At 47.7% G+C, this 27,199-nt stretch overlaps 1 protein-coding gene and 1 pseudogene across 1 annotated transcript; both read left to right on the top strand.

Annotated features, from left to right (window-relative positions):
* Positions 1-14,698: 14,698 nt before the first annotated feature.
* Positions 14,699-16,457, top strand: LOC125553943 (annotated as a pseudogene).
* Positions 16,458-21,561: 5,104 nt separating this feature from the next.
* On the top strand, positions 21,562-27,083 carry LOC125552051 (protein unc-13 homolog). Its single transcript, XM_048715511.1, has 5 exons — positions 21,562-22,138; positions 23,519-24,382; positions 24,689-25,132; positions 25,545-25,734; positions 25,816-27,083. Exons 1-5 carry the CDS (start codon positions 21,563-21,565, stop codon positions 26,748-26,750), a joined length of 3,009 nt encoding a protein of 1,002 aa, XP_048571468.1. The 5' UTR covers position 21,562; the 3' UTR covers positions 26,751-27,083.
* Positions 27,084-27,199: the final 116 nt, after the last annotated feature.

The following is a 27,199-nucleotide window of genomic DNA, read 5'->3' as shown; positions in this document are numbered from 1 at the left end:
CCCAAGGACATCTCTACAAGGAATCAAAAGCAGTCGAAGAGAAACCATCATCCACTCGACCATGAATATGTGTTCACTCGACCACCTTGAAGACACTCGACCACCAGAAGATGAGAAGCCCTTCACTCCGCAACGGTCGGGGTTTAAGTCATAGCTTTATGGACATTTATAGCACTTTACTTCGGACGTTACCAGTAACGCTCCTCCTTTATGAACATTGAACCCTGTGTAACGGGGGGAGCAGGGGTCCTGGCGCACTCTATATAAGCCACCCCCTCCTCTGGGACAAAGTTTGGCACCCCCTGTAACACACACGCATATAATCCAGTCGACCTCCTCCGGGCTCCGAGACGTAGGGCTTTTACTTCCTCCGAGAAGGGCCTGAACTCGTAAAACTCGCGTGTACAACTCCTTCATAGCTAGGATCTTGCCTCTACATTCCTACTCCCCTATTCTACTGTCAGTCTTAGAACCACGACAGTTGGCGCCCACCATGGGGCGGGTGTCTTAGCGACTTGTTGGAGAAGTTGCAATTTTTTCCGATCCCCTTCATCATGGTTTCAGGCGGAGGATTGGCTGAGGGCCGCGAGATCCGTCTCGGCGCGCTCGTGTTTGTCGCCGACGACTCCGCTTGGCTTCAGGAGGCTCCACTCGACGTCGACGCACTCCCCGCCCGCGGGGCGACGCACTTTCGCGCATGCGTCCGTAGCGTCCTCCTGCGGCAGTCGTCGACCCAGTATCAGTCGGATCCAGCAACTTTCACCCTCCCTGCGGCCCGCTGGAGCAACCGTTCCGGTCGGTCGAGGCTTCAGCGGTGGGTGAGGCATGCGGTGGCCCGCCAGTCGGCCACCCCTCAAGTCGCGGTGATCGAGCCCAACGAAACTCTCTACGGCTTGTCCGATCTGTCGACTGGCTCCGAAGAGACCGCATCCGAGTGCGACAGCAGCGACTCAGCGGCTGAAGTTCTGATGGTCAATGGACCACGCAGCCCTCCTGGCTTCACCCGTGAAGACAGAGGTGACGGGAACGGCGATCCGTCGCGCGTTCATGAAGAGTACCGCCCCGAACCCCTCTCGTCGCAGCAAAGGGAGGAACTTTGCCGCTGGAACATGGATGCACTGCATACTCCTATAGTTGGAGAAACCCCTGAGGCCCAGGCCTTGGAGCAGACGCGCTTGGCCAACTTGGCTGAGTGCACTCGACTGGAGAACCTCCAGCGCGCACTCGACGATCGCGCTCGGCAGCGTGCTCCCGAATCCAGTCGACGCCAACTTTTTCCACCTCCGACCCAGGTATACCGAACCCCGATCCAGAATCTAGCAGCTACTGCCCGGATAGTGGAGTCGATCCAACCTTCCCAGGCAGAAGCTGGCCAAGGTCTGGTGCAGATCCGAGCCTTGCTCCGGGTGGCGGGATAATAGATACGGTCGTATCTCAGTCGCGGAATAGGATCCATAGCAGATCTGTGGTTGCAGACACAGTTCAGTCGGCCCACAGCCCAAGATCGCCCCCGAGGCGTGAGGGACGTGGGGATCGACGAGAACAGTACAGAAACCGTGAGAAGTATGATCACCGAGTCAATCGCGATGATCGTCCTCGAGTGCCCATGCCTCCCCCAAGGAGCGGGTCGTACGTGCCTCGGCAACATGAAGACAGACGCCCTCACAGTGTTGGGCGAGGTATTCCATTCGACCCCAGGGAGCCTGGCTTTGATGCGAGATCTATTCTCGTTCAGGGCTTGGTCGACAGAAACAGAGCTCATCGAGAGGGCCATGACAGGGATCTGCAAACCAGCAACAGGGTGCATGTCTCAGGTCCAGAGTGCTTCAGCAGAGCTATCAGAGCTGCAGTGATTCCCCCCAACTTCAAGTTGGCGACTGGAGTCAGTAAGTTCACTGGTGAGTCCAAGCCTAACACTTGGCTTGAAGACTACCGAGTGGCTGTCTCGATTGGTGGCGGCAATGATGAAGTGGCCATGAAACACCTTCCTCTGATGTTGGAGGGCTCGGCTAGAGCATAGCTGAATCAGTTAGCACCTGGCAGTATTTATACTTCGGAAGATCTCGCCTGAGTGTTTGTCAGAACATTCGAGGGCACTTGCAAACGACCGGCAAGTTTGACAGAATTACAGTGTTGTGTTCAGAAACCGAATGAAACTTTGAGGGATTATATCCAAAGATGGATCACCCTACACCACACGGTGGAGGATGTTTCTGATCATCAGGCAATTTGTGCCTTTAAGGAAGGTGTCAGGTATCGGGAGTTGAATATGAAATTCGGCCGGGCAGGAAATATGACTCTGACTCGGATGATGGAGATTGCCACCAAGTATGCCAATGGTGAAGAAGAAGAACGACTCCGGAGTGGCAAGCACAAAGCAGTCGCCCACGAAGCCGGAGGAGGAAACTCAGGTCGGAAACAGAAGCGCAAGGCCGAGCCAGCTGCTCCTGGTGAAGCCTTGGCTGTGGTTCAAGGAAAGTTCAAGGGGAAGCCCAAAGGGCTGTGGAACCCCAAGAAAGTAAAAGATCAAGATGGAAATGACATGTTGGATCTGCCGTGCCACATCCACACTAAAAAATATGAAGAGGGTAATTTCATTTATCCGAAGCACACCACTCGGCGGTGTTGACTCCTAATCCAGCAATTCCGAGAGACACAGCCCAAGGAAAAGGAGAAGGGAGCAGATAAGGCTGAGGAGGGGGAAGAGGATGATGATGGTTATCCCCACGTGAATTCCACTCTCATGATTTTCGCTGATGTTGAGAGTAAAAGTCGATTGAAAACCATCAACAGAGAAGTAAACATGGTCGCTTCGGCGACACCCAATTATTTGAAATGGTGCCAGACTGCCATTACATTCGACGAGTCTGATCACCCAGCGCACATAGCCACCCCTGGGAGGCAAGCACTGGTGGTCGACCCGATGGTCAAAGGCACCCGACTGACAAAGGTCCTGATGGATGGTGGCAGTGGCCTGAACATACTGTATCCAGAGACGTTGAAGGGAATGGGTATTTCGATGTCCAGACTCAGCAAAAGCAATATGAGTTTCCATGGGGTCATTCCAGGCAAGAAGGCTTCATCACTCGGCCAAATTGCTCTCGACGTGGTTTTCGGTGATTCCAAGAATTACCGCAAAGAAAGGTTGACATTTGAAGTTGTGGATTTCCAGAGTGCCTATCATGCTATTCTGGGCAGGCTAGCTTATGCTCATTTTATGGCTCAACCATGCTACGTGTACCTCAAATTGAAGATGCCTGGTCCCAAAGGGGTGATCACTATCTCTGGTAATCGGAAGAAGGCAGAAGAGTGCTTCCAGAAGGGTTCAAAGATCGCCGATGCTCAGATGGCTGTAGTAGAATTGCAAGAATACCAGAAAAATGCAGATCCGAGTGATTTGTTGCGAGCCAAGAAGCCAGCCACAGATTCAGCATTCCAGTCGTCCGGTGAAACGAAGTCGATTCACATTCACCCAACAGACCCCAATGCTACTCCGACACACATTTCAACCACACTCGACTCCAAATAGGAAGAAGCGCTCATCCAGTTCCTCCGTGAGAACTCGGACATCTTTGCATGGAAGCCTTCTAACATGCCAGGTGTTCCCAGGGTACTGGTTGAGCATCGTTTGTGAGTCGACCCAAAAGTGAAACTAGTCAAAGAACATCTTCGATGGTTCGCCGTACAGAAGAGAAAGGCAATCGGTGAAGAGGTGGCTCGGCTTTTGGCAGCTGAGTTTATCCGAGAGGTTTACCACTCTGAGTGGTTAGCCAATGTTGTCATGGTCCCAAAGAAGGACGACTCACTTCGCATGTGCATTGACTTCAAGCATATCAATCGGGCCTGCCCAAAAGATCACTTTCCTCTCCCTCGCATCGACCAGATAGTCGACTCGACTGCGGGGTGTGAGCGTTTGTCCTTTTTGGACGCCTACTCTGGGTACCACTAGATCCGTCTGTACGGACCCGACGAGATAAAGACAGCTTTCATCACCCCGTTTGGGTGCTTCTGTTATGTCACAATGCCATTCGGTTTGAAGAACGCTGGAGCCACATTCATGCGGATGATTCAGAAGTGTCTGCTCACTCAGATCAGTCGAAATGTGGAAGCATACATGGATGACATCGTGGTCAAGTCACGTAAAGGTTTTGACCTACTGACTGACCTTGCTAAAACCTTTGCCAGCCTCAGAAGGTATGATATCAAACTCAATCCATCAAAGTGCATGTTTGGAGTTCCGGGCGGAAAATTACTCGGTTTCCTAGTTTCCGAACGAGGGATCGATGCTAACCCAGAGAAAGTGGGTGCTATACTCCGAATGAAACACCCTGTGTGTGTGCATGATGTCCAGAAGCTTACTGGTTGCTTGGCCGCCCTAAGTCGATTCATTTCTCGCCTTGGTGAAAAGGCGCTGCCTCTTTACCAACTGATGAAGAAATCATATAAGTTCGAATGGACCCCAGAAGCTGATGCAGCATTTGCAGAGCTAAAAGCCATGCTTTCCACCCAGCCGGTGCTTGCTTCTCCGATCAGCAAAGAGCCTTTACTGCTTTATATAGCAGCCACTGGACAAGTCGTCAGTACAGTACTTACGGTCGAGCGGGAAGAAGAAGGAAAAGCTTATAAAGTTTAGCGCCCAGTTTATTATATTTCTGAAGTCCTGACTCCGTCAAAGCAGAGATATCCGCACTACCAGAAGCTCGTCTATGGGATTTACATGACCACGAAGAAGGTTGCACACTATTTCTCTGATCACTCTGTTACAGTCGTCAGCGACGCTCCATTGTCAGAGATTCTGCATAACAGAGATGCAACTGGTCGAGTGGCAAAATGGGCGATTGAACTCCTTCCCTTAGATATCAAGTTTGAGGCAAAGAAAGCTATCAAGTCCCAAGCAATAGCAGATTTCCTCGCTGAGTGGATCGAACGGAAACTACCGACTCAAGTTCACTCAGAGCACTGGACCATGTTCTTTGATGGATCCAAAATGCTGAATGGTTCTGGTGCTGGGGTAGTACTGGTATCCCCCTGAGGAGACGAGCTCAGATATGTCCTCCAGATTCACTTTGATTCCTCCAACAATTAAGAAGAATATGAAGCACTCCTGTATGGGTTGCACATGGCCATCTAACTCGGCGTCCGTCGCCTCATGGTTTACGGCGACTCAGATTTGGTAGTCAATCAAGTGATGAAGGAGTGGGACGTCAGAAGCCCAACCATGACTAGTTACTGCAACGCAGTGAGGAAGCTGGAAAAGAAGTTTGAGGGGTTAGAGCTCCATCACATACCCCGACTGAAAAATCAAGCAGTCGATGACTTGGCAAAGATAGGTTCCAAGAGAGAAGCCATTCCCAGCAATGTGTTTTTGGAGCATATTCACACACCGACAGTTCAGGAAGATCCTTTTACTGAAGAGCCCCCGCAACCTAAGAGCGCCACAGACCCGACTAAAGTCGAGGTCCCAGCCGTGGTTAACCTGATCATGGAGGTTCTGGCCATTACTCCCGACTGGATAGTGCCATACATTGCGTACATCCTTAGGAAAGAACTCCCAGAGGACGAGGAAGAGGCTCGACAGATCGTCCGTCGATCCAAGGCCTTTACTGTGATAAGAGGACAACTGTTTAGGGAAAGCGTGACTAGAGTCGGTCAGAAATGCATAACACCAGAAGAAGGTCGAATGATCCTCAATGACATCCACTCGGGGACCTGTGGTCACCATGCGTCCTCTCGGGGCATCGTGGCTAAAGCATACCGAGCTGGATTCTATTGGCCACGAGCAAATGAAATGGCGAAAGATATAGTCGACAGATGTGAAGGCTGCCAGTTTTACTCCGACATGTCTCACAAGCCAGCGTCAGCCCTGAAGACCATCCCCCTTGTCTAGCCCTTTGCTGTTTGGGGACTAGATATGGTTGGACCACTGAGAACTGGTAGGAGCGGCTTCACTCATGTGCTCATTGCAGTCGACAAGTTTACCAAATGGATCGAAGCTAAACCTATCAAGAACCTTGAGGCCAGCACCGCTGTCAGTTTTATCAGAGAATTGACATTCATATATGGAGTTCCACACAGCATCATCACGGACAACGGGTCGAACTTCAATTCTGATGAGTTTAGAGCTTTCTGTGCTTCTCAAGGCACACGAGTCGACTATGCTTTAGTCACTCACCCACAGTCGAACGGACAAGCAGAAAGAGCCAATGGCCTAATTCTCAAAGGACTGAAACCCCGGCTAATGCGTGATCTCAAACACGCAGCAGGCGCTTGGGTTGATGAACTTCCGTTAGTTCAGTGGGGTTTAAGGACAACTCCTAATCGGTCGACCGGGTGAACTCCTTTCTTCTTGGTCTATGGAGCCAAAGTTGTTCTGCCAAGTGACTTGCTCCACAACGCACCCCGAGTCAAGCTCTTCTCCGAAGAGGAAGTAGAGCAGGCCCGGCAAGATTCAGTCGATCTCTTAGAGGAGGAAAGAGAGATGGCCTTGATCCCGTCGACCATTTATCAGCAAGACTTGCGTCGATTCCATGCCAGAAATGTGAGGGGTCGAGCCTTTCAAGAAGGAGACCTGGTTCTTCGAGTGGATCAACAGAAACCACACAAGCTCGCCCCGGCTTGGGAAGGCCCCTTCATCATCACCAAAGTCCTCCACAATGGAGCATACCATCTTTACAGTGTTGAGCATCAGAAAGACGAGCCACGGGCTTGGAACGCGGAGCTGCTCCGCCCCTTTTATACTTAAGCACTCATTCGAATAAAATGTAATAAGAAGTACCTTTGTAATTTGTTCGTCAAAGGCAAGAGCTTTTCAGTCTTCTCGCATGAGTGTTGTTGCTTTTATTTACCTCTAAAATCCCCAGTGGGTGGGCTTAGCCGCGAATCCGTTTCGCCTAAGTTCGAAAGAAAATCCTACCGAGTGGTGAGCAATCCCCCCACTCGGAGGCTTAGCTGCAGTCCAGTACTGGCCTAAGTTCTCTCACTCGGAGACTCAGCTGCAGTCCGGTACTCGCCTGAGTTTGAAAAAAATCCTACCGAGTGGTGAGCAATCCTCCCACTCGGGGGCTTAGCTGCAGTCCAGTACTCGCCTAAGTTCTCTCACTCAGAGACTTAGCTGCAGTCCAGTACCCGCCTAAGTTTAAAAAATCCTACCGAGTGGAGAGCAACCCTCTCACTTGGAGGCTTAGCTGCAGTCTAGTACTCACCTAAGCCCTCCCACTCGGAGGCTTAGCTGCAGTCCGGTACTCGCCTAAGTTTAAAAAATCCTACCAAGTGGAGAGCAACCCTCCCACTCGGGGGCTTAGCTGCAGTCTAGTACTCGCCTAAGCTCTCCCACTCGGAGGCTTAGCTGCAATCCAGTACTCGCCTAAGTTTGTAAAATCCTACCGAGTGGGGAGCGACCCTCCCACTCGGAGGTTCGGAGCTACGACACAAGTACAATGTGCGCTCCATCCCTATCCGCAAGGACGACGAGGTGCAGGTCGACTGCAACCTTCTCCTTCGGAGCTACGCCACAAGTACAATGTGCGTTCCATCCCTATCCGCAAGGACGCCGAAGCGCAGGTCGACTGGAGCCACCACTTCAGAGCTAGATCTCCAGCGCAAGGACTATTCCGAGCAGTTAACAAAGTCCATTCGAAGGCAAAACGCAAGCGTATTCAGAGATAAACCAAATTCAGATAAATCCTAAAGTTCCAAGCAGCAAACCAAAAGTATTCGAGCGTCAAGACCGAAGGAGTTTAACGGTTACAGCAACCACTCGGCATTCCGAGGCAAATTTAAAGCAGATTCAAGTCTCATAAGTTTGTTCACTCGGTAGGAGGAGGGTTGGTAGGCTCGACGAATTCGTCCAGGTCGATCCCATCCGCGATCCGAGTAGCAGCAGCGATGAAAGTTTGGAAGTCATGCTTTTTGGTGTTAGCAACCTTGATCGCAGCCAGCTTGTCTTCACGAGCCTCCTTGTAGTGGACTCGCACCAAGAACAGCGCCACGTCGGCACCACACCGGGCGGAGGACTTCTTCCATTCTTGCAGTCGGTCAGGGATCTCGTTCAGTCGAGCCATCAGGGATTCCAGGTCATTTTGAAGCGTCGCCCTTGGCCAAAGCGATGAGTCGATTCGGGAGACTACCTCCTTCAGGCGCACGAGGTAGCTTGTGGCGCTGGCGATATAGGACTCCAGTCGGAGCACGTTCATCGCAGTTTCGTCGCAAACTGGAGAAGCGATAGGGTCCAGACCCGTCTCAACCTTTCCAGTTTCCTCGACAAAGTCTTGACAGAATTCTGCAGCCAAAAATTAATGAGTCGACCGAGCAGGATCCGTTCGCAAGCATCAACACAGTCGGTTTAAAAGAAATACCTTCCAGCGTGAGATAGAGCTTCTTGGCAAGACTCCTCAGATAAGCTTCCGTGTCATTCCTCTTGCGGATCGCGGACACTAGCTTTTCATTCAGGGCAACCTTGTCCTTCTTCAGACTAGTCACTTCACGGTTAGCTTCATTGAGGCAAGATTTCAGCCTGTTCACCTCCCCTTCCAGCGTTGCGACTGAAGCCAGCTTCTGGTCTGCGAGAGCAGTTTTATCTTGGGCTGCATTTTGCGCGGCGGCGAGGTCTGAGTCCTTCTTCTCCAGAGCCAACTTCATTTTCACTGCAAAAGAAGCAATCGAATCAAACAAGAGATCGAAGAAATATATTGAAAGACAGTCGACAGGCAGTTACCTTCCATACCAGCAGCTTCGTCTTGAGCTTTCTTCAGATTCTGCCGGGCCAATTCCAAGTCGAGGTTGAGTTGCCTCTGCTTCTCCTCAAGTTCGGCAAACTTGGAAATAAGAGTACAAGACTTCTACAGAAGGCAAAAGATGGGTCAGTCGACAAGATCAAAGGTTGTTTACTTCCGAGTGAATAAAACCTAAAGAAGTCACTTGAGACCCCAGCCGACTGCACACAGTCGACTGTAATCTCGGGGACTACACCCAGTGGGTGCACTTGGCATGCCCCCGTTGATTAAAACCCAACTCGACCGGTCCGCCCAGATCAAGTCAAAAAAAGTTGTTCAGACCCCAGTCGACTGCCAGCAGTTAACTGCGATCTCGGGGAATACACCCAGTGGGTGCACTTGGCGTGCCCCCACCGGTTCAGATCCTACTCGACCGGTCCGCCCGAGTCGAGTAGAAGAAAAGAAAGAAAGGTAGAACTCAGACCCCAATCGACTGCCAGCAGTCGACCGCGGTCTCGGAGACTACACCCAGTGGGTGCACTTAGCGTGCCCCCACCGGTTCAGATCCTACTCGCCCAGACCGAGTGGAAGAACGCAACTACCAAAGACAACAAAACACCCAGCGGGTGATCTGATTCGACGCAAACAACAGGAGATTGTGTAGAAGAAATTTTTTTGGGTAGCATATCCTCATAGAACAAGAGCAGTCGGAAAGTCTACTTACCTGGACATTGGCCCGAAGAGCAGCGCTGGCATCGTAGGCAGCCTGGCTATTCTCATGCACCGTCTTCACCCGCTCCATCATCACGTCAGCCTGTCGGATGGCTTCTGCAGCCGCTTCCGACTGGTTGTCTGGGACAGGGTAGCTGGTGAAAAAGAGAGCAGACGACCCAGGTGTGGCAGCTTGGAGCTCCGTGGCGTGGAGTTGGACGACTGAAGGAATCACCGGTGTAGTCGACGGTGCGGGGTGCTCACTCGACAAGGGTGCAGCGAAGGTTACAGAGGCCCTGCATGCGTCTTCAGGTTGATGGATGGGTGGTGTTGTTGTTGGCCCTTGCTGAGACATCTTGCCGGCTGCTACCTTCTTGCTCTTCCTGGGCTTAAGAGCCACATCTTCATCATCATCTGGAAGATCGATGATGTTGGGTGGAGCTGCAAGAGAGGTCATTCGACCCCAAGTGAACCACAAGAACGCAATCGACCAAGGAATCAAGAATAAGATCGTAAGAGTTTCTACCTGGGTTAGAGGTAACCGCGTCTTCCATCTCCTCATCTTGGTACTGGAGAGAAGAGGTTCCCGACGTAGCAGCACTGCAAAGACCCGCATCCAGTCGGTTACGTTCTGTTACTCGAGGCGACGAAAAGAACAAGCCACATGATTACCCGGAGATGGTAGGGACGGTCACTTTGATCCTGGGCAAAGCCTTTGGCAGTTTGGAGGAGGTGGCTTTCGATGCTTTCGGCGCTGGAGGCGGCACAACTTTGGGCTGCTTCGGAGCCTTCTCAATCGGCATTGGGGAAGACATCCTGGGACGCTTCGAAGACTGCCCAATCGGCGCGGCCACCAGGCCCGAAGCGCTCGCCGGGTCGTGAGCGTGTTTGGATCTCCTCTCCCTGCGAGGAGGTGAGTCGACCTCTTCGTCATTAGTCGATTTGTCGCCCTCCTCGGCATCCGAGTGCCCTTCGCCGCTCTCGCCCCCGCTCGCTCCTTCCTCGACGTCTTGCTCCTGCACTCCGTTGGGCATTGAGTACATGTCGATGAGGGCCTGAAAAGACAACGATTAAAAGAAATTCAGTCGACCATCAACAAGATGTCACACAGTGAATCGGAAAGATACTTGATAAAACAGAATCATACCTGCTCCGGCTGACGCAAGTGGTCGAATGGAATCACCCTCCTAGACCCCCGAGGGTTGTCTTTGTTGCTGGTGATTCCCATCAACCACTTCTCCAAGGTGTCCTCGCTGACGTCCTCCGGGTGGATCTGAGTGGAATCCTCGAGCCCAGAGTACATCCACATCGGATGATCACGTGCCTGAAGCGGTTGGATGCGTCGACCGAGAAAGACCTCCAGCAGGTCCATCACAGTCACCCCGTCGCGGACGAGTTGGACGACCCGCTCGACCAGCACCTTGACCTGCGCCTTCTCTTCTGGGACCACCTTCAGGGGGGAGGGCTTCTCCACTCGAGCCAAAGAAAAGGGAGGAAGTCCAGTCGACTGACCCGGGGTTGGCTAGTCCTTACAGTAAAACCAAGTCGACTGCCAACCCCGGACCGAGTCGGGAAGGATCATTGCTGGGAAGGTGCTCTTGTTCCTCATCTAGATCCCCAGGCCCCCGCACATCTGGATCACGTGCGTCCTCTCATCACTTGGATTGGCCTTTTTGACCGACTGGGAGCGGCAGGTGAAGATGTGTTTGAAAAGACCCCAGTGCGGTCGACAGCCCAAGAAATTTTCACACATTGACACGAAAGCAGCCAGATAGACTATGGTGTTTGGAGTGAAATGGTGGAGCTGAGCCCCAAAGAAGTTCAGAAAGCCCCGGAAGAAAGGATGGGGAGGCAGTGAGAATCCGCGATCTACGTGGGTGGCGAGGAGAATGCACTCACCCTCCCTTGGCTGTGGCTCGGTCTCGTTCCTCGGGAGCCGCGCCGACTTGTGGGGGATCAGTCCCCCCTCCACCAGGTCGTCGAGGTCGTCCTGGCTGATAGTCGAGCGGATCCTGTCGCCCTGGATCTAGCCTGGCGGCAGGCCGGATCTCGACGAGGATCCGCCCCGGCTGGTCCGCTTGCCCTTCGCCTTCGCGGTCGCATTCTTCGCGCGCTCCAGTGCCACCGTATTCTCTTTCCCATGGTGACGGATCGAGTTCGAGCGAGGGTCCGGCGACGAGAGCAGAAGCGAGCGTGGCGAAGAGGTCGGAGGAAGAAGAAAAGAGAATGGGAGCGCACGGGGCAGAGGCCTGGTCCGGTGCCTTTTATAAGGTCGTTCCCCGAGTGACTGACTGGTGGGCCCAGATGATCTAAACAAATCCTGTAACAGTCGCGCGCGCAGTACGTGGCGAAAAAGGTGGCGCGGAGATCGAGGAGACTTGCCTAATTCGTCCCGATTACCACGGTCTCGCCCGTCTGGCGCGCTTACCTAAATTCGAATCCCGTGAAATCCGCGGAGAGCAGAGCAACTTGCCAGACTGAAAACGCCCTCTACATTATCATTCAGAATTCTACCGTGAAAATTCACTCGACAAAAAACAAGAATGGACCAAGGCGATTGAAAAAGGAGTCGACGTCGTCTCCTCAGTTCATTATTCCAGAACAAGGTATACTCATAGCACAAAGAATGAGTCGGAAGTGTTCCCAACTCCTTCCTCACTCAAACCCTGATCCATTCGGGGGCTAATGATGAAGCTATGTACCTAGGGTAGGGTCATGGATCTGTCCAACATACCCTCCCCAAGGACATCTCTACAAGGAATCAAAAGCAGTCGAAGAGAAACCATCATCCACTCGACCATGAAGATGTGTTCACTCGACAACCAGAAGATGAGAAGCCCTTCACTCTGCAACGGTCGGGGTTTAAGTCATGGCTTTATGGACATTTATAGCACTTTACTTCGGACGTTACCAGTAACGCTCCTCCTTTATGAACATTGAACCCTGTGTAACGGAGGGGAGCAGGGGTCCTGGCGCACTCTATATAAGCCACCCCCCTCCTCTGGGACAAAGGTTCACACCCCCTGTAACACACACGCATATAATCCAGTCGACCGCCTCCGGGCTCTGAGACGTAGGGCTTTAACTTCCTCTGAGAAGGGCCTGAACTCGTAAAACTCGCGTGTACAACTCCTCCATAGCTAGGATCTTGCCTCTACATTCCTACCCCCCCCCTATTCTACTGTCAGTCTTAGAACCACGACACCACCCGAACACGGGACTAAGCCTTCAATCTTGTATCTTCATAGTCCAATAGTCCGGCCAAAGTATGTAGTCCGGCTATCCGAGGACCCCCTAATCCAAGACTCCCTCAGCGACTACTCCAGCCGCGACACCGGGGGCGCTCCTACGGCGACACCCATCCAGGCGTTGTAGGACGTTGACATGCTGTAGGAGGGCTCCACTGTGGCGCTCCTTCGGGCGACACACACGGCGCAACGATGGTCCATAGTGGTAGCGACGATGTTGTCCGGCGCATCTCCTTCAGGTGTGTCCGCTGCAAAGTTCCCCGGCCATGGCGTGGCACGACAATGGCGGGAGGCGGACGTGGGTCGGGGCCGATTCGGCTGACGCGAGCTTGGGATGGATGGCAGGGGGTCCGACCACTGCATGGCGTCGTGTGACGACCGAAGGAGGCGCGTCGGTGAAGGAGCGTTGAGGCCAGGGTCAACGGAGGTTTAGAAGCGGGAGGTGGATGTGGTGAAAGTTCCCTCCCGCCAAAGCGTTGGCTCGTTTGTGGTATCTCGTAAAATTGGCCCTCGTATTATAAATATAGTGGATTGGGGGCTCGTTTTCCAAGCCCCCTTAAAAAATTACAGATCGGCCTCGTTTACATGATCTGTTTGGGACAAATTTTTCATCAAAAACCGACGGTTATTAGAGCAAGATTAATAAGAGAGTCGGCTGCTGGCTATATACCTACGCAGCCTACACCATGTCATCTAAAGTCTTCACAAAAGCTTGCATGTGGAGGAAGGCAAAGAAACATACATGATTTGGAGAGAGAGGAGGAAAGACCCGCTATTTAGGGCATGTACAATGGTTGATAAGACAGTCTTATCTTAAGTTTTGCATGTAATTTAAATATGACAAAAAAGTATGTCTACAATGGGTTATATCTTAGCCTTATCTTTAATAACTAGCAACTCCTTAAAACATGGTGAGACAAATTGTGCTAAGAGATCATCTCTTGTTTTATCTTAAATAAGAGAAGACAAGCCTTTTCTTATGAGTTTTCTCTCCTCCACCTCATCATTTATCCTACGTGGCACTCCTAAGATAACACCATTGTACATGCCCTTAGCTTTCACACCTCTGCATGTAGTTTCATCTCCCGTTTCTTGCGCTGTAGCCCGACTACAAGTGAAGCGTTGGCTGCATTCTCTTTTCTTCACATAAGATTTTTGTGACGTGGAGAGGCTTAGGCCTTGTACAATGCTAGGTGCTCAGAGGGTGCTTAAAAAAATAAATTGGGTTTTTTGAAGCACCAATGCTTATTTCTACAGGAGAGACGTTTAATTAAGCGTCTGCCCTGTACAAATAAGCACCGGTGTTTAAGAAAAGTTTGGTTTATTTCTCCACAAGCATCTCTCCTAAACACTTGCATTGTACTTCCTTCGTTTCTTTTTAGTCCGTATATAAGATTTGGTCAAAGTCAAGCTTTGTAGAGTTTGACTAACTTTATATTAAAAAATATAAACATTAACAATATGAAATCAATATTATCAGATGCACCATGAAACATATTTTCATATTATATAGTTTTAGTATTGTAGATGTTTATATTTTTTTATATAAATTTGATCAAATTGACTTTGACCAAATCTTATATACGGAGTAAAAAGAAACAGAGGGAGTACAAGACCTTAAAGCCAGCTGACTAAGAGCTATTGTACTTGCTCTTATAGGAATGTTCTATTTCAAAAATAAATAAATAGCAGTTGCAGCCATTCTACTGGAAGCAGATTCGCCTCCGAAAGATGACCCAATCGATTACGTCAAATGCTGAGAACAAACGTCATTATACAACACCCGCGCGGGCTGCCGCTGAAGATGATGATCCAATCAGTTACGTCACCCCCGTCAAAAGCGACAACACACCGCAGCCCGATTTGGTGGGACCAACAGATAGCTAGGTGCACGACCCGATCGTCCCCGATGACGGAGACGTACGATTAGCCGGAAGAGACCTTCCTTCCTTCCTTCCTTCTGTCATCCCATTTCTTCCGGTCGCCAACTTGGCTCCCATCTCCCCCCGGCGACGCATAAATACCCTACCCGGGAGGGGACGGCTCGCTCACCAGTCACCAAACCAACGCATCAGATACTCATTCAGACGACTCGAGCGACCACTGCCTCTTACTTGTCACGTCCCTGCCACGTACTACGTACTCCTACATCGCAATGGCCGCAGCTGCAGCACCGGCCAGGTCCACGAAAGAAGTGCTCCCGCCTGCACTGGGCGCCGTCTCCGAGCCCCCTCCCCTCTTCGATGGCACCACCAGGTAACCAACCACCTACCACTACTAGTAAGCTTCACTTCTGCATCCATCAGGATCCATTTCACGAGCTGTCGGTTGATTATGTGCGGTGCGACGACGTACGTACGTGAAGACTGTACATTTGCTACATCTGCCCGTTTGCTCAGCGCGCCTGGGTTACCCGGAACTGCAAGGTACTTGCAGGCCGATGCCAAGTCACATCTTCCATCCATCACTGAACCTTGCGTGGAGAAGAAGAACAAACGGAAACCCTGTTCTTTTTTCGTGCGTCGTTCTGTGCAGGGCCTGCAGGAGGAGATCAAGCTGGTCGCCATCAATCTGGAGGACAAGCCAGCATGGTACAAGGAGAAGGTTTACCCACAGGGCACGGTACGTGCCCACACACACCTCACCGACATATATGATCATTCTATACAGATGCCTTTATCGTCTTCCCCCCACTCCATATAAAGGTGCCTTCCCTGGAGCACGACGGCAAGGTCACCGGAGAGAGCTTGGATTTGATCAAGTACATCGACAGCAACTTCCACGGCCCGGCACTGCTTCCTCAAGTAAGATCAGATGATATAGCCCATTCACCGTAGGGAAGAAAATGATGTTTCAGTCTTGCTGTAATCTTTGGATGTGTCGATTGCCAGGATCCCGCAAAGAGGCAGTTCGCCGATGAGCTGATTGCTTACGCTGACGCCTTTACCAAAGCACTCTACTCGCCCTTGATCTCCCAAGTGGCCATGTCAGACGAAGCTGGTAACTAAGAACCATCTCTGCAACTACTTTCCGAATCATAGGAATGCCGTTTCGGATTAGTTCACATTGCTCGAGCGTAATTACATCCTTTTGTTCGACAGTTGCTGCTCTAGACAAGATCGAAGCTGCCTTGTCCAAGTTCAGCGACGGCCCGTTCTTCCTTGGCCAATTTAGCTTGGTATGCTATGCTAATCCATTCGAGCTTAATCCAAATGCCTTCTGCTTTAATTCCCACCGGAATGTTTGTGAGTTGTGACAATGCTTGCTTCAATTTATCTTTGCAGGTGGATATTGCCTACGTGACGATCTTGGAGAGGGTTCAGATATACTACTCTCACTTGAGGAACTACGAGATCGCCAAAGGCAGGCCCAACCTTGAGAGATACACCGAGGAGATGAACATGATCGAAGTGTATAAGCAAACCCAAAATGTCCCGCTGGCCTTGCTTGATGCTGCCAAGAGGCATCTCAAGGCAAATATAACTTTCTCTAATCAAATTCCAACTTCTTTTCTTCGTTCCTTTCGGTTTATACTACCGATACTAACGTATATATCGCTGTGAGTTTTCAGATTGCTTGAAGAAGTGGTAATGTCGCCAAGAATGACGGCGGCTGCCAGGGAACGGCGGCATTTGAGTAGGCCAAGACTGAACTCTCGTCACTGGGAGCTGGGGCTTCTTTTGCCACCATTGTCACAATGAGTTGTATGTGTTTTCTTCCCAATAAAGACACCATGGTTGTAACATGTAAGGGCTATGCTTTTTATGAAACAATAATGTACTCCATCTGTTCTATGTGCATTACAGTTAATTTTGGGCATGGCCACATGGGCACCAGTGTGGTGGATCCATGCTTTCCAACACATCTGCTCTATTTTCAAATTCCAAGTAAAAAAACTGTCCAACGTAAAGCAGAAAAGTAAACAATAGCATACATGTTGTGCATGATAGTGAATGTCTGACATGGTTTGAAGATTTTACAAAAAGGAAGGTAAAGAAAATTTTCACTTGCAAAACTAATCTATAATACATAAATAGTTGATCCCCACTAAGTCTAATTCTCTCAACATGCAGCCCTCCACATCACCAAATGTGCCACGTCATCATCCACTAGAACTATTTTGTAGCACATGCATACCCCAATTTAATTGTTACATCTCCAATAGTCTAACGTACATGCATACTCTTTGTTCACATGTAATTACTTTCGAAAATAATAGCTTTAGATTTAGATCATTTTATTCATATAGAACATATTCAAAATTAATCTTTAAAATCCCGCAGCAACGCGCGGGGAAAATCATCTAGTTATCTAAGATACTGTAAGATCAAGTTAATCAACCGGGGGGGGGGGGGGAATGGAAGATTTCAACAATTTTTTCGAAAGAGCTACTTCAAAAGGGTTAATTCTTTGAAGAAAACAAAGTAATCAGGAAAAAAACAGAACAACACGAACTAATACCGAAGAAGTACTAAAGGAAAACTTAAGCTAGGCAGCAGTAAACTTAAACATACATCCGATCAGAACTGAAACAATGATAACAAAACAGATGATAGCATGAAAACGAAGTAGCAGTATGACTTCTAATGAAGAGGCAGAAACACTTCAATACAACAAAACTGAATACGGAACTAAGCATAGTGCATAGCAACGGGAAAGATAAGCATTCGGAGAAAGTCTTCAGAGAGAGGAGGAGACAAATTCTTTACACAAGGCATATTGCACAAAGTAGAGTTAATAAAAGGAGTGAAGGCACATGATTTGTTGACTCGGATCAAGTTGGCACAACTCTACTTCTAGTTGGAGGGGTTGTGCCAAAGCTCGAAAGACGCGGAAGTCCCCACCCTATTCTCTTTGAGCCAAGCTCACTTAAAACTCACCCAACACTTGCGGTAGATCTTGTGGTGATCTTCAGACCGTCACGAACTTTTTATTCGGCAAATTCACAGGTTGGATGCTCTAAACGAACACTGAACCGTCTCGAAGATGCTCGGTCTTCAAGATTAACAAGTGTTCAGTGAACTTTCTTCAGTGATACTCAATCATTTACCTATTAGCTCTAGGGTTTTCCGCACGTAGGATTTACTCAAAATTCTTCAGGAAGATGGTTTGCTCAGACTTGTCTCGAATCACGCGGAGCAGCCAACCGCAAATGAGTGGAGGTAGAGGCTATTTATAGCCGGGGTCACTACCTGATGGGCCGATACAACCATTGGACAAGACACGCATACCAACATGTTGTCATGAGCTGTCATAATAGTCGGAAATCTGAACTCTCAAATTCTTCGTAGTAGGACAACCTTACAATATGCTTCCTAACTCTTTGGCGAATGAACTCATGTGTTCGCAGAATCACCTTCGACATGCAAGTTTGAAGACTGTGGCTGGAAGGATATTTTCAAGGCTTCAACTATGAAAAGATAGGTTCGATTGACCACACTTAAAGATAGACTGTCTCAGTAACACTTGGAACCCCTTAACACTATGGTTTGTTCTACTGACTCGAAGAAGAATAAAATGAACTAGTAAAGAACTATAAATCTTCACGCCAATTCTACAATGAGCACACCAAACATTTCAGTGTTGTCAAAATATTTTTATGAGTCATACATCATAGGTTAAACCAAATCCTCGCGAAGTTTCACCTGCATATACTCACAAACACATTAGTTCCTTAACCACTTCTGTCATTAATCCGGCAAAACCTACAAGGGGGGCACTATATGCACTTACAATCACCCCCTTTTGGTGATCAATAAAAGTGGTTAAAGTCTCAACAGGGACGAATAAAAGTTGAAGTAAAACTAAGGATTTCGATTCCATTATATAGAGAGAACTCGTCATGAATATGTGCATATTGAAGAATTTTCTTTTGAATGCAAATGCATATGGCATGTTGAAATTGTGGCGAACTCCCCCTATATCGTGGAATCAAAACTAGTAGTGTAATGAGATTTATCATGAAGAACATGACAATGCATAGCAAATTGTGAACTCTGAGTAATGTCAACATGCATATAAGTTTAACATGATAAACATGCATGAAGAATTATGAGTAGTAAAAGTTTAGAGACGCAAAACATAAAGGGTGTGTTTGGTTGGGGAATCAACTATCATGGAATGGAATGGTTCTATTCCCGAGGAATGGGTCGGTTCGAGTCGTGTGTTTGGTAGGAGAAAAAAAAGTAGAATGATTTGGTTCTGTTCCGGTGTTTGATTGGAAGCACGGAATGAAAAATGGAATGCCATAAAATTCAAAATTTTGACAGGATTTCATTTGTATTTTCAAGAAAGACAACATAACAAGATATATTGACAAGCTTGACACATAAATGACAACACACATAACACAAATTTCAACAAGGTGCACATAGTTGACATACATGTCTACTTCACATACCAAATTTCCAAAAGCAACTAAAGTGCAATAGAGCCATACATGTCAAGTTCACATACTTGACAACAATACATGTCTCATACGAATTCTCCAAAAGCAACCAAAGTGCAACCATACATGTCAAGTTCACATACTTGACAGCCATACAACCATATTGAATTTAGAAGTTCTTCTTCACATACCTACTCACCCAAACAACTTTGTTGGTTTGGGAAAGTTTCATGAAGGCTCTTGCAGTCTTGAAGTTGTCCACAAGATGAGCATACTAGTGGGCTAGGTGCTCTTCATTAAAATCTGGCAATGTGGAGACTTCATCCCAAAGGTCATCGGGTATATCATCATCATCTCCACTAGACTTCACAAGCGCTCCAGCCACAAGTTTGAACCCATCTTTGAGAGTGATAACTAGTGGATCATCAACAACGTGCTTTACCTTGGCCTTCTTTTTGGGTGGTGCTTTGGGGTGAGAAGACTCAACAACATTTGGTGATGTGTTAACCTCACCATTCTCCTCGCCTTCGTGATTAATAGAAAGAAGATCATTACCAGACCTAGCATTCAGCCCCTTAGCCCCGGTTGTCCCATAAATGGAAGACATGACATGATAGTATTCCATTGAGGTATTCAAGAATGGGGCATCAGCTTTGTCGGTCTACAAACAATGTGCAAATGATTAGCATAATGCAGAGATAAAATGGCATTAGATTTGTGGGTGAGAAGCATACCATACAATGCCCTGCATAGTGCTCATCGCGAGCCTAATTGTGCAAGTATCTTCATCCGATAGAAGTTCACTTAAATTCTTCAAATTGACTACCCTTCCCCAAATCTTCCTCTACTTCTTGAGATGGTCTCTGTTTTGATCCCCGATGACAGCTAGCTTGAACTGCTCATTCAAAACAGCATCACAATGTCTATTGTGCACATCCCTGAATCCACTTGAAGTTCTCTTCCCATCAGCAACAAGACTAGCAAAAAAACCGAAGCATGGTTTTGGTCATGGAATTGATCCATACAATGATCCCAGCTCTTCCGGAATTTCCACTTGCAGTAGTGATTTCAACACTCCCGGAGTCCATTTCTGTCCATCCAAGAAATAAATTTAAATGTAGTTGCATCAACATCACAAATACATGGTTCAAATATAGTAAATGATACAATATCTAGCCATCAAATAGATTCAAAGGTAGTTGCATAAACACCACAAATACATGGTTCAAATATAGTAAAAGATACAATCTATCCAACCATCAAATAAATTAAAATGTAGTTGCATAAACATCACAAATACATGGTTCAAATGTAGTAACTGGTACAATCTGCCCAGCCATAAACATCACAGATACATGGAGTGTGCCACACTCATAGATTAGCATACATTAGTTGTCCATCTTTCCACATTTGTAGCTGCCATTTGTAGCCTACGGTCCACCATGATCCTAGTGTCACTTGCTAGTTGCCTTGATGTTCGAATTGGTCGGATGGTCCATGTCACTTCCGGTATAATAAAGTCATCAATCCCTTGTGATAGTGCATAATTGTGAAGAACACAACAAGCTATAACAATGTCAACTCAAGAACAAGAGTCGACCGAATAAGAATTTGTGAAGAGGTAGTCGTTGTTGAGGCCAATGGTGGACGGTGCTTGATGACCGGAGGTGAAGGAGGACAAGGACTTTTGCGGTAATTCTGCGCGACGTGGTAAAAGGTCGGCTTTCAGCTAGACGGGCCAGAGGTACAAGATGGTGCACTTTGGACGATGAGTGTCGGCTTGATCGGCCGCCGCCGCCTTCTACATCTTGTATGCCTTCTCCTTTGCCTTGGGGCCCCGGCCTTGCATAGTGCATACACGACCTTGCAGGCGAACACATCCGGGCCTGGGTCCTACATATGCGACCTTGCAGGCGAACATCGTCATCGGCTCCTCCGACAACTCTATCGTGTCGACGAACGACGGAGCGGAGGGAGGAGATGATGATCGGGACGTAAGGAGCAGGAGAGGACAGGCTTTCACACGGGAGGAGGGGCGTGATTGTGCGAATGCGCAGGCTCCACTAGTCGATTTGGGTGGGTCCATGTTATCGAAATTTGTTGTGGCGGATGTTGAAACTCCGTGAAATCTCCTATGAGTTGATTTCAGTTTGTGGGATTTCTGGACCAGTTCATACATTTTTTGTGACCAACATTAGATGGGTAAGAATGCGTGAACCGTTCAATCCAGACATTTGCGAGAGGTTTGGTCCGCACTAGAGTTGCCCCGACGGCTCTAAGATGGGGCGTTGCTGGAGTTGCTCACAGGTAACTTTGTTTAATTCTACCCCGCAAAAAAAACTTTGTTTAATTCTCCCCCGCAAAAAAAGGAAAAGAAACTTTGTCTAATTCTAAGGAAAATAAAAGTAGATTTGTGGTTGTGGGTAATACGGTGGTTTGTTGCAAACGAGACGTTTCACTCAAACACAGCACACCCCAACCAACCCCAAAACCGATCAGCAGCTATGACAATAAACAAAGAAGAAAAAAAAGCCGAAAGCATGGGCAGCATGGCGCGCCTCCTCCCCGACTCCCGCTCCGCCTCCGCCTCCGCCTCCTGGACCTCTTCCCTCTCGAGCGACCTCGCAACTGCCGCCGCCACCGCTGCCACCGCAACCTCCTCCTCCGCGATGCCGCTCGCGGCCCCATTCCCCGGACTCGGCGTGCCGCTCTCCGACGCCGACCTCCGCACCACCGCCTACGAGGTCCTCGTCGCCGCCTCCCGCGCCACCGTCGGCAGGCCCCTCATCTACATCCCCCAGTCCGCCCCCTCCTCCGCCAGCGCCCGTTCCACCTCCTCCACATCCACCTCGACCTCCTCCTCGTCGTCGTCCTCCGGCCTGCAGCGTTCGCGGACGTCGACGGCGGCCAGCAAGGTGAAGAGGTCGCTCGGGCTCAGCCCCTCGGCGTCATCTAAGGCCGGGACGGAGGCGCCGCGGAGGCCAGAGACGGTGATGGAGCTGGTGCGGGTCAATTTACGTGTCACGGAGCAGGCCGACTCGAGGATCCGCCGCGGGCTTCTCCGCATCGCCGCCGGCCAGGTCGCATCTCGCTTCCTCGAAATGTGGCTTCCCTTTATTTATTTTCGATTGTTTGTCTCGCTGGTTGTTGCAGTGTCGGTGGGCTTCACAGTTGTATTAGATCTCTCGTCTGGGTTCGTGTTAGCCTGTCATTGGTGTGTGATTGGTAGGCCAAATAGTGTGATCGTTGAGCGGCCAGTGGCTTGTCTAAGTTTGGTGATCTTGAGATTGGGAAGATCATATGGAATTTACTTTCCTTGAGGTATTATATTGGTTAAGATCGCAACTGATATGTGGTGACCAGCTGCTTTTTTATAAGGTAGAGTAATTAAGTGGAAAGGAATTTGCTCGTTTTTTTTTGCTGCATGACAATTTAATACAGTGATATATTGCATGAATCATTGATGCAAGTACCTATTCCCTTCTTCATGGTCTCTGTCCTTTGGCAGCCTGTACTTTATGCTCCAATGGTTGCTTAATGATGGTGTTTTCTTGCTTTTACATGGGGCCTGACCGCCTGAGTGCAGACATAGGCTCCAATTATGACCGGTATTGGCAACGGAGAAAAATTGTCCATGTCAACCTGGTATTCGGTTCTGCATATAAGAGTTTTTTTAGATAATGTTGTGGGTGTAATATGAAATCAAACAAGCAGTGATATTCATTTTTTTTTCATCCCGTCAAGCTCTGAGTGTAAATTTGCTAATTGTGTTTCCTAAGGTGAACTGTTCAAACTTCAGTTGCGGTGTTTAGCAGTTATGGTATAAGTTATCTGATACAATCACTGTGAACTGTCAAGAATAATTTGCCATTGGATATTTTCATGGACTTGTATCAGTCGTTCATTCTTATCACTGTCAATACTTCAGTCATTCCATGTAAGGAAAAAGATACTTCAGTTATTCACTGCTCACATAGCATTTTGGCAACAATAACCTGAATAGATTAGCAGAAACTGAGCATTGAAATCATAACCAATATATGCTCTACCTGTGAGATGTGGACCCACTGAAAAATGGAATTTAATATTTATATCCCTCTCGTTAAGATTTGTTTGGGTACCTTTGATTCTTATTTTGTTCTGATTTCAGGTCATTATTGACATGCAAAACCTGAAATGCATGTCTCCTTTTAGACATATCAGACATGAACTGTATGTTAGTTTTTTTTTTCAAGATAGAGCTAAGTTGGTACGACATTCTTGTTTGTTCTGGACTTGTCAAGCTCTAACACTGGCAGTCATTCTATTTTAGGAAGTGAATTGCTTTGAGCACCATTAACTTGTATAGTTGAGCCACCGTCATCTATGTGAACTTATTCATGTAAAACAATAGAGATCTCTGTCATGTACAAAAATAGTTTGACCATTAAGATTAATTCCACCTTTTCTTCTTCAAGCAGCTAGGTAGACGTGCAGAATCAATGATTTTGCCCTTAGAGTTTCTGCAGCGATCTAAAGCATCAGATTTCCCTGATCCACATGAGTACGAGGCCTGGCAGTTTAGGAACTTGAAGCTTCTTGAGGCTGGTTTGCTGGTTCACCCACTTATTCCCTTGAGCAAATCAGACATTTATGCACAGACATTGCGAGAGATAATAAGTAGAGCATATGATAAGTCACTTAAAACCGAGAAGAACTTGGAATCGATGCAGGAACTATCCAGTGCGGTGAAGTCCCTTGCTGGTAGGTCCCTAGGTGGAATTTCTGATGAATGTCACTGGGCAGATGGCTTTCCATTCAATCTTCATATCTATCAAATGTTGGTAGAAGCTTGCTTTGATTGTGAGAATGGTACTGTGGTTGATGAAATTGATGAAGTGATGGGGTTATTGAAGAAGACTTGGGTTATTCTTGGGATTAATCAGATGCTTCACAATCTCTGCTTTACCTGGGCGTTGTTCAACCATTTTGCCACATCAGACCAAGTAGATATGGAGTTACTTTCTGCTGCAGAGAATCAATTAAGTGTAGTTGTAAAAGATGCAAAAACCACAGAAGATCCAGATTACTGTGACATATTGATCTCCATTTTAAGTTCCATAACGGGTTGGACAGAGAAAAGATTGCTAGCTTACCATGAAACTTTCAATGCTAGCAATATTGTTTCGATGCAAGGTATTGTCGCAATAGGAGTCTCAGCTGCGAAGATTCTTCTTGAAGATATATCTCAAAAATACCCTGGTAAAAGGAAACAAAAGACTGATGTGGTGCGTGGCAAGATTGAAACCTATATACGGTCCTCGCTCCGTACTGCTTTTGCTCAAGTAAGTTTAAACTGTGAATTGTTCTGCTGGGCTCACTTCACTCAAAGGACGAATAATGCAAGTCTCATACTCATTTATTGTTACTATCACCATTTTCTTTTATGTCACCATGAGACAATGGTTTTTAAACGTGCTACAAAATTGGACATTAAACATCACTGATCACTGTCAGCATTACTAATCTGCGTATTTATAGTTTTAGGGAGCGTTAAAAAATGCTTGATCTTAATATTGGCCTGTTGACACTCGTTCTGGTGTTCATGCCAGTAATATGCATTGATTCTGACGCTCTGTTGATTTGTGCAGAGAATGGATGAGGCAGACTCAAAGCGATCATCAAGGAATCCTGTGCCAGTTCTTGCAATCCTCGCGAAGGATATTAGTGACCTTGCTTCGAAGGAGAAAAATATCTACAGTCCAATACTGAAGAAATGGCACCCGCTTGCTTCTGGTGTTGCAGTTACAACCCTTCATTCTTGCTTTGGTAATGAGCTGAAGCAATTTATGGTTGGGCGTACAAAGTTCACACCAGACACGGCTCAAGTGCTTAACGCTGCTGACAAGTTAGAGAAGAATCTGGTTAATATTGCAGTTGAAGACTTTCTGGATAGTGATGACGGAGGCAAGTCATTGATTAGACAGATGCCACCGTATGAAGCTGAAAATGCAATTTCTGCTCTGGTCAAAGGTTGGATGAAAGAACGAGTGGACAAACTTAAAGAATGGGTTGACCAAAGTTTACAGCAGGAGGTGATCCTACTCAATGTCCCATACCGTATCTATACTTCTATAGTAGTAACCATGCAAATTCAGTTATTTAGCCTTTTACAATGTTATTCATATTTGCTATTATATCAGATTAGTCTATTTCTGCAGCTGGTCTATTTCTGCAGCTGGCTGATGCACGTTATAAACTACTAGTGTTGTACTTTAATATGGATAATAGAAGGTGCATTTTCCTATGTTGCAATTGCATATCTTTCCTGAGTGATTAGCATATTTTGATATGCAGCCATTCTCAACCATCTATTGGATAGTCGATATCATTGAATGCCAAGAGCTCTGTCACATTATTTTGCGCAATGCTGTATAGTCTGGTATCACTACAGAATAACCGTACCACTATGCCAGTATTCTTCTAATTTTGTGAATCTGCATGCAGACATGGAATCCAAAAGCTAACAGGCAGAGCTTTGCTCCTTCTTCCATGGAGATGCTAAGGATGGTTGATGAAATTTTAGATGCGTTTTTTCAGTTGCCCATATCAATGCACTCTACTTTGATTTCTGATTTAACAGCTGGACTAGATGGGATTCTACAGTATTATGTCTCGAAAGCGAAAGCTTGCCATGGTATGTCTGAGCATGAAGCTTATTTTCCCGTAAAATTATTTCAATTTACCGAGGGTGGATTCATTTAGCATTGGTGCACAGGGACCGAGAGTACTGCTACTCCACAACTGCCTCATTTAACAAGATGCGACGTTGGATCCAAATTATTCAAGAAAAAGGAAAAGCCACATGCTCTTCTGAATCGCGGATCGCAAGTTGGATCTTCTACTGGAAAGTCGGAAGGATGTGATCTTTCTGAACTCTGTGTACAAATAAATACATTCCATTACATCCGGACTGAGGTGGAGAATCTGAAGAAGAAGGCGAAAAAATGTTTGCGGAACAGTGAATTATCTCAGGATGGTATTGGCACCACTGACGGAATGAACATCAAGTTTGAGCTATCCCAGGCAAGTTGCCAAGACGGCATCCGTCAGCTGTGTGACGCAACAGCACATAAGGTGGTATTCAGTTATTTGAGTCATGTTCTCTTGGACATGCTGTATGTTGGTGGTGCTGCGTCAAACAGGGTGGAGCCTTTGTTGAGAGAACTTCACTCTACCCTTGGGGTGATATCTGGCATAATGCGTAATGAGCCGCGGGACCATCTCATAACCGCGTTGATGAAAGCTTCCTTTGATGGGTTCCTGCTGGTGCTTCTTGCTGGTGGACCTACACGTGCTTTCACCCTTCAAGACGCTCAGATCATAGAGAATGATTTCAGAGCCCTCAGAGGATTGTACTTGGCAAATGGTGATGGCCTGCCACATGAACTGGTTGACAAGGCTTCATCGGAGGTGAAGAGCGTTCTGCCACTCCTACGAACAGATACAGAATCCCTCATCCAGCGTTTCAAGCAAGTGATTACTGAACGCCAGGGATCTCCAACCAAATCTAGCTTCCCGAAACCTCCTCGTGTGCCCGCCCAGTGGAGCGCAAATGACCCGAACACTATCCTGCGAGTTTTGTGCTACCGGTATGATGAGGCGGCCACAAAGTTCCTCAAGAAAACATACAAGTTCCCGAAGAAGCTTTGATATGTGTATGCGTGCTGCCTACCGCCTATGCAAAATTGAGGTAATAAGGAAACTCTTCCAGTTCTCATGTTTGTGCTGCGTCCGCGCTGATATGTGTGTGTGTGTGTGTGTGTGTGTGTGTGTGTGTGTGTGTGTGTGTGTTCATAAGACGAGTTAGTTTTGCCGATCCTGGCGTTTTTGTAGAAGTGTCAGCTTGCTTGCTTGCGGATATCTTGGAATAAAGCATATAGTGAATAAGCACAATATGATCACACAAGTGTTGGGCATAAACTGTATAGAGGAACGGATGATATGTTTTGTGCTGCGCACCTGTAATATCTGAGTTGTTTGAAATTGTTGCTGCTTGTGTGTTCTTTTATCTGCTGGCAGAAATTAACATGAGTTACTTTTTGACTCCTATGAAGGAAGGCATTCTGAAAAGTACTCCCTCCGTCCCATAATGTAAGACA

Source organism: Triticum urartu, chromosome 4, assembly GCF_003073215.2.
Source record: "Triticum urartu cultivar G1812 chromosome 4, Tu2.1, whole genome shotgun sequence".
NCBI lineage: Eukaryota > Viridiplantae > Streptophyta > Magnoliopsida > Poales > Poaceae > Triticum > Triticum urartu.
The sequence above is the reverse complement of the archived record's forward strand: the minus strand, read 5'-3'. Positions and strand labels throughout refer to the sequence as shown.

Excerpts from the sequence above, each read along its gene's own strand:
- LOC125552051 (XM_048715511.1), top strand. The coding sequence starts at position 21,563 with ATGACAATAAACAAAGAAGAAAAAAAAGCCGAAAGCATGGGCAGCATG. Across the intron at positions 24,383-24,688 it reads TCCGTACTGCTTTTGCTCAA|AGAATGGATGAGGCAGACTC; the intron begins GTAAGTTTAAAC and ends TGATTTGTGCAG. Across the intron at positions 25,735-25,815 it reads GAAAGCGAAAGCTTGCCATG|GGACCGAGAGTACTGCTACT; the intron begins GTATGTCTGAGC and ends ATTGGTGCACAG.